Genomic DNA, 6,092 nt, shown 5'->3' with positions numbered 1-6,092 from the left:
GAGAGAGAGAGAGAGAGAGAGAGAGAGAGAGAGAGAGAGAGAGAGAGGGAGGAGACAGAGAGAAAGAGAGGGAGAGACAGAGAGAGATATGGAGAGACAGAGAGAAAGAGAGAGAGGCAGAGAGAGAGAGAGAGAGAGAGAGAGAGAGAGAGAGCCAGCTTCTTCCAAGACGAAGCTCTCCACACATTGACAAACCCATCTTTTGTCTGTTTCTTTCTTGCAGCATATCAAATTATCATTTCACAGATGAATCAGTTTGGAGACAGGAAAATACAGCATCGCTGAAGCAAGTGTTCTCCCCATTGCAGACTGGGATTGTCTAAACCTGTCCCAAAGATGTCTATCACCTTAACCGTTTCCCAAGCATCAACAACAACTTGAAATAAGTTCAGATAGAAGTTTCTGCAAGTTCACATCAGCCTAAATATTGTTTTAAAGGTAGTGGTTGGCAGGATACCAACGACAGAAGAAAACTTTATGGTTCTAGACATGGTTTTAAATAATAAAATTTAGGATATGAATTACATAGTCATAAAAAACCTATAGTTTTTAGTCCTATTATTCTAATGACTATTCTAATTCACACTCAGCTTCAGAGGTGATCATCTTGATTAAACAATGCTGTTTCTTTGTTATTTTTTAGAGGATGGCTCCAAGACTGCCTCCCTTCAGAGCAGAAACTCTGCCATTTTCCCTCTTAAAGTAGCAGGCATGGAGGCAGACACACAGCAGGTGTTCAGTGGAGACCAGCTGACTTTACATTTTGTTTTCTCAGCAATTCTTTAAAATTTTGGCAAAGGCTTTGAAACTGTGACTAGGCAAAGAGTTGGCCAGGAAAGGAGACAGTTGTAGGATGGCTCATGCATGTTTGTGTTACGTATCACAGCAAACCATATTTTAAAAGTTTCAAAAAGCATTCTTTTAAAAGTATCTTGTGTGTGTGTGTGTGTGTGATTCAGAACTAAAGTAGATTCTTACAGTTTTCATCCTGGGCAATGCATTGTAAAGGGATCCCAAAGAAAGACGTATAGCTGTCATTGTACCACACCAGAAGCTCGGTGCCCCTGGGAATATCTATACAGGCTCGGTAGAATATATTCGACCTATTTAAAACAAAAGAAAACCCAACTTAGTGAGGAGAAATGCTCATACGTACCAACACATTTTTATCACCCCCAAAACATTCTGCCCAGCTCTACCTAAACTGTTTATAATGAATCTATGTCCATCGTGGTATGCCTGGCAATCGAGGAGAGCCTATAACTCAGCATGACAAACAATGTACACTTTATTTCCACAATGCCTTCCATAGAGGGTCTTGAAGAGACAGAAATCTGGCCCAGGAGACAGCAGGAAAGGAAAAGTTCATTAAAAAAAATTCCATCTCACACTAATGAGAAAATTCTTCCTGGTGGCAAACTGCCTCTCAAACTACAGAGCCAGTGAGTGTTGCCCCAATCTCAAATGGCAATTAATACTATTGACTTCTTATCTGAAGAAAAAGCACTAAGTGTATCCTGACACCTTGACATTGGGAGTTCCCAAATTCATAATAAAATGGAGCAGCTTTGGTGTTAGAAGGACGAAGGGATCAAAAATCCCTCCTATGTGCCCCCGCCCCCATCCTCACCCAAAGTTTGATGTAGGAGAAGAGAAAAGCCCTCTTGTATGAAACGGATGGAAATTCAATAAATACAAGAGGAGCACTTTACTCCGGCTGAAAGATTACACCCTGGATGATGGAGAGAGGATGCTACGAAATAAACATCTTTTACAGTAGCAGCTTTGGTGCCATTAAGAAAAATCTACAGATTTTTAAAAGAATGAGGTGCCGAGACTGGTTTCCTCAATGAAGGATTGTTACAAACATTAGCCTCAAGTTCCAGATAAAAGTGTTTAGGGTTGGTGGGCCTTAAATGTTGCCTTTCTGTAAGGAATTGGCTGCGACAGTGTAATTTGTTCCTTGTAGAACACTGCAGACATAAGGAGAATCCTTCCCCACATTTTTCATGGCAGTGAGATACGCACTTGTCAACATATTTTGTCACCACAAAGTGGCTCTTGGCAATAGGATCATAAAGATCAATAAAAAAGTGCAGATTCTCAATATTTTACTTGCAGCTGCAAAAATTTCATTTATCTTGTTATTTTCCTTACTTACTGCCATTCTGTCTCACGAGGGCACTGCTAGCTAAGCAGAATGTTTTTTCCCCCAACATTCTATGAATATCTGACAAAAACTCCAGCCACTCGTGCAGTCCACTGCCCTCCCTGCCTTGGCATCTCTCAGAGCTGTGCATTTTATTAATTCTTTCCACTGCTGCATAAGAAAAAAAATCAAAATTGGAACCGAGTTATAAATCACTGACATCTCCTAAGTTGAGAAAAATTGAGTCTACTTTGTACTTCATCCTTGTAACATTTCATCTCCGGGTTTGCCTTCCCTTAATATAAACACAGCGCCCAGCAAATGAATGTGTTAAACTAAATGACCACTTTGCCGCTGAAAGACCAGAACTGTTTTGGAGCAATGGGTGGTCTTCTGAGGCACAGTGTAAGCCAAAGGGGGGGGGGGGAGGAGAGTATGTAAGCGTACACCGTTCCTTACAAGCACCCAGAGCTTCCAACGCTTGCAGACATCCCCGCATGCTGAAGCACATCAAAGGAATTTTTCCCTTTTCAGATAATATTTCCTTTGCTGACATGTATTTAGTATTGTGGTTGGATGACTCATAAAGATAGCTTCATGGCGTCCCAACGCAGTTGAAGCAGAACTCATGCCAACAAACATTATTGTCAGCCTCAAAATAAAAACAAAACGTTCAGCTAAGGGTCAATCAATCAAGGGCGCTTTGAAGAAAATTCCATTTAGATATTACAAATCATAACAGGATGAATTTAAACCAGCTGACTTTCTGTGAAGAGGACATTCGTGTACAATAAAAATTAGACTGGCTCTTCGGGGTCCAACTTTTCTATTTTCTTACTTTTGGACGTGGTCACTAGTCATGGATGCCAGGTTTTTTTTTTTTTTTTAAATTGTGTTTTCATAGCTCATTGTATAAAGACCTGCAGTAATCCAAAACAGATCGGCTGAGAGAGCTCGTAGCTTAAGCGCCCTCATGAAAGGAGAGTTGTAAAATCCACTTAATATTGACAGATAGGTAATGAGTTACTCGTGCCCCTTTCCCGAAGGGGTTTCTTGTCCCAAATTTAGAATTTGCCTCAAGAGATCCCTTGGTATTTATTACATTAATGGACAAACTATCTCTTGCTGAGTGGATAAACACAATCTTCGCTAATTGTGTAGCTCAGAGTTGCCTAGAAACTCTTTGAGAGCAAAAGGTGTGTGTCACCATGTCTGCACCAGTATCCCCAGATAGCCCCTGCACCATTTTCATGTAAACCATTACTTAATGAAACTACATGGGAAACCCAGGCAATGAGTCAAGACACTGCCCAAATGTGTTCTCTTTAGAACTGGAGACCTTCAGAGGGTAAGCCAGATTTGTGTACCCTTTAAGCTATAAAGAAAAAAATTTAGAAAAAAAAATTTATTTTTAAAAAAGAAAATAAATAGCCCCGGGCAGAACTCCAAGTCATGGAGCACAAGGCTCTTGGCTTTGATGTGTCTGTAGTGCCCAATAACGCTAAACAGTTGCTTCTGACTCTGAAGGGAACACGGCTGTTTATAACTGAGCTCATTTATTTATAAGGCACATGTTTTCGAGGGATTCTGAGAGAAGAAGGCTTAGGGCTGGGGAATTTTTTCTGTTTGATTTGTTTCTGCCTTCTCATCTTGATTCCAGCCTTCCTGAGGAACGGACGGGGTGTGGGTGAGGAGCAGGTGCATTGAGAAGTGGAAACAGTGCTCCAAGGCTCCATCCCTGTGTGGAGGTCTCTGCCAGGATCTGTCAGGTTTTGGTCTCTGCCCATTCTTCATCTTAGGAGACAGTAGTGGGGATGGGGGGCCTCTTTTCTCTAATTTGAAACAACCACATCACCTGGAACCCAGCTGAACTCATCAAAGGGCCAGCCCCAGATGCTCTGGAACCCTTAGAGAGCAGGGGAGGTCATAGTGGCCCAGTCCTGCTGCTAAGCATAGCCAGTTTGGGAAAACTGAGTTCTTGGTTTTTCCAGATTCTTGCGCAAATGAAAGTTATTCTCTCTGAGAGAGAGAGGAGAAAAAGACTGATGGAGACCAGAAGAACAGATCTGGAACTAAGTCTCCAAGCTCCCATTTATATGTGTGTGTGTGTGTCTGTGTGTGTGTGTGTGTGTGTGTGTGTGTGTTCACATCTGCTGGGGGAGTAACCCCAAGTCAGTGGGGCTGTTAACCTCATTGGGGTTGGTATGGACATTCAAGAGATGATGTAGAATAATTGTAGCCTGTGTACACACTCAAAGAGGGCATGTGCTTGTACTTTTATTTCTGAGTGTCTATGAAAAACATTACTACCAAAACCAAGGCAGTTTCAGAAACCCAGCAAAGAACAACCGATCTATGTACAGCATTCTGCAGGGTGTTTTCAACCACTCACAGCAAGCCTGCATTTGTACGTGCAAGCCAAAAGGGCTCCAGCGGTAAATCAAGACATACTTTACCTGTACTGAACTACTGTTAGATTCTGTTCTCCACAGTGCCTTGCACATCGGATATACCTCATCCAGCTCGACTTACTAGGCTCCCCACCATCAATAAAGTGCTGAAGTGTCCCATCTTGATCATATATCTAGAGAAGAGGTCAGAAGGTCAAGTAGTTAGAACGAATCATCAGCAATCATTTTTTCCCTGTTTCCCTTGGTGTCTTTCCATGTCAGCTGCAGAGATTTATGGTCCTTGGGTTGGCTAGTGCCTATTGATGGTCATGGAAACTCAGCCAGGGTAACAGAGAAATATTTTTTGGTGAGGCAAGTTGATCACGTTTTTTCTTATCAAGCCCATCTTCCCTGGATTAAACATAGTTGTGCTATCTCAAGGATGTGACCATATTTCCCAAAGAATATTTAACCTACTTTGACAGGCTAGTCTTAAATAATGAGCTGCCGGATAAACAAAGCAAGCTGAAAGGAGAGACCACACTGACATGATCGGAACAAGCACATAAAAGGGCCTTGGTTTCCAGCATGCAACTGTTCAAAAGCATCCGAAGAAGGGAGTCACTGTTCATCCACCACGCTGGGAGACCCCCAGCAGAAGGCAGCTGGGGAGTTGTAGAACTATAGAGGACTGGTAAAAAGAGATTCTGGGATGAAATAAAGGGACAGTCCCTTCACAGGAGATACCAGTCTCTGAAGCCCTTAAGGGCAGGGTCATCCCAAAGCATCCCCAGAAAGAGAAAGAGGAAAACAGCTGTCTTGTATGGAGCTTATATTTCTCAACCAAGCTCACACTCATCATTAGTGCCTTTGGTAAACCTTAGCAGATTCCTCAAGATAGGAAAAAGAAAAGAAAATCCACTTCAAACCAGGCAAGAAGCAGAGGACCAAAAACAAAACAAAACAAAATCTTCATGCAAGTAACTTGCTAGACACTGGGTAAGTCCTGAAGGTGGACACACTTGAGCCCCTCTAGAAATGACTTTGTGTGACATGGCATCCAGGAGTAGGAGAAGAGGCAGTTACATATCCAGTAGTAATTTTCTAAGGTATCCCCAGATATTGAGGCAGTCAGGAAGTACAAGCCAGTCTCAATAGTTTATTGGGAGCCTGGGGGGGGGGGATAGTTGAATTGGTAATATATTTCTTGCAGACACATGAAGATTCAAGCTCAATCCCCAGCACCCACATAAAAAGCTGGGCATCGTGGCACATACTTGTAATCCTACCACTAGGAAGGCAGAGACAGGTAAAGCGGATTCCTGGGGATGGATGACCTATCAGCTCGTCATAATGATAAGGCCCAGGTTCCAGTAAGAGACCCTGTATCACCAAACAAGGCAGGCAGCTCCTGAGGACCAACACCTGAATTTAACCTCTGGCTTCCTCACCCACATGTACTCACAGACACATGGACACACACACACACACACGCACACACACGCACACACACGCACACACACGCACACACACGCACACACACGCACACACAC

At 42.7% G+C, this 6,092-nt stretch overlaps 1 protein-coding gene across 1 annotated transcript in view; it reads right to left on the bottom strand.

Annotated features, from left to right (window-relative positions):
- The window catches only part of Prdm6 (PR/SET domain 6), a 101,808-nt gene that overhangs the window by 28,519 nt on the left and 67,197 nt on the right, over positions 1-6,092 (bottom strand). The window contains exons 3-4 of the mRNA XM_028777233.1: positions 4,606-4,733; positions 979-1,103 (exon numbers count right to left, since the gene is read on the bottom strand). Coding sequence (XP_028633066.1) covers positions 979-1,103; positions 4,606-4,733 — 253 coding nt within the window. The remainder of the gene's footprint in view (positions 1-978; positions 1,104-4,605; positions 4,734-6,092) is intronic.

The sequence above is a fragment of the Grammomys surdaster genome, unplaced genomic scaffold, assembly GCF_004785775.1.
Source record: "Grammomys surdaster isolate TR1022 unplaced genomic scaffold, NIH_TR_1.0 278, whole genome shotgun sequence".
In the NCBI taxonomy this organism is placed as follows: Eukaryota; Metazoa; Chordata; class Mammalia; order Rodentia; family Muridae; genus Grammomys; species Grammomys surdaster.
This window is presented reverse-complemented; position numbering and strand designations above follow the sequence as displayed.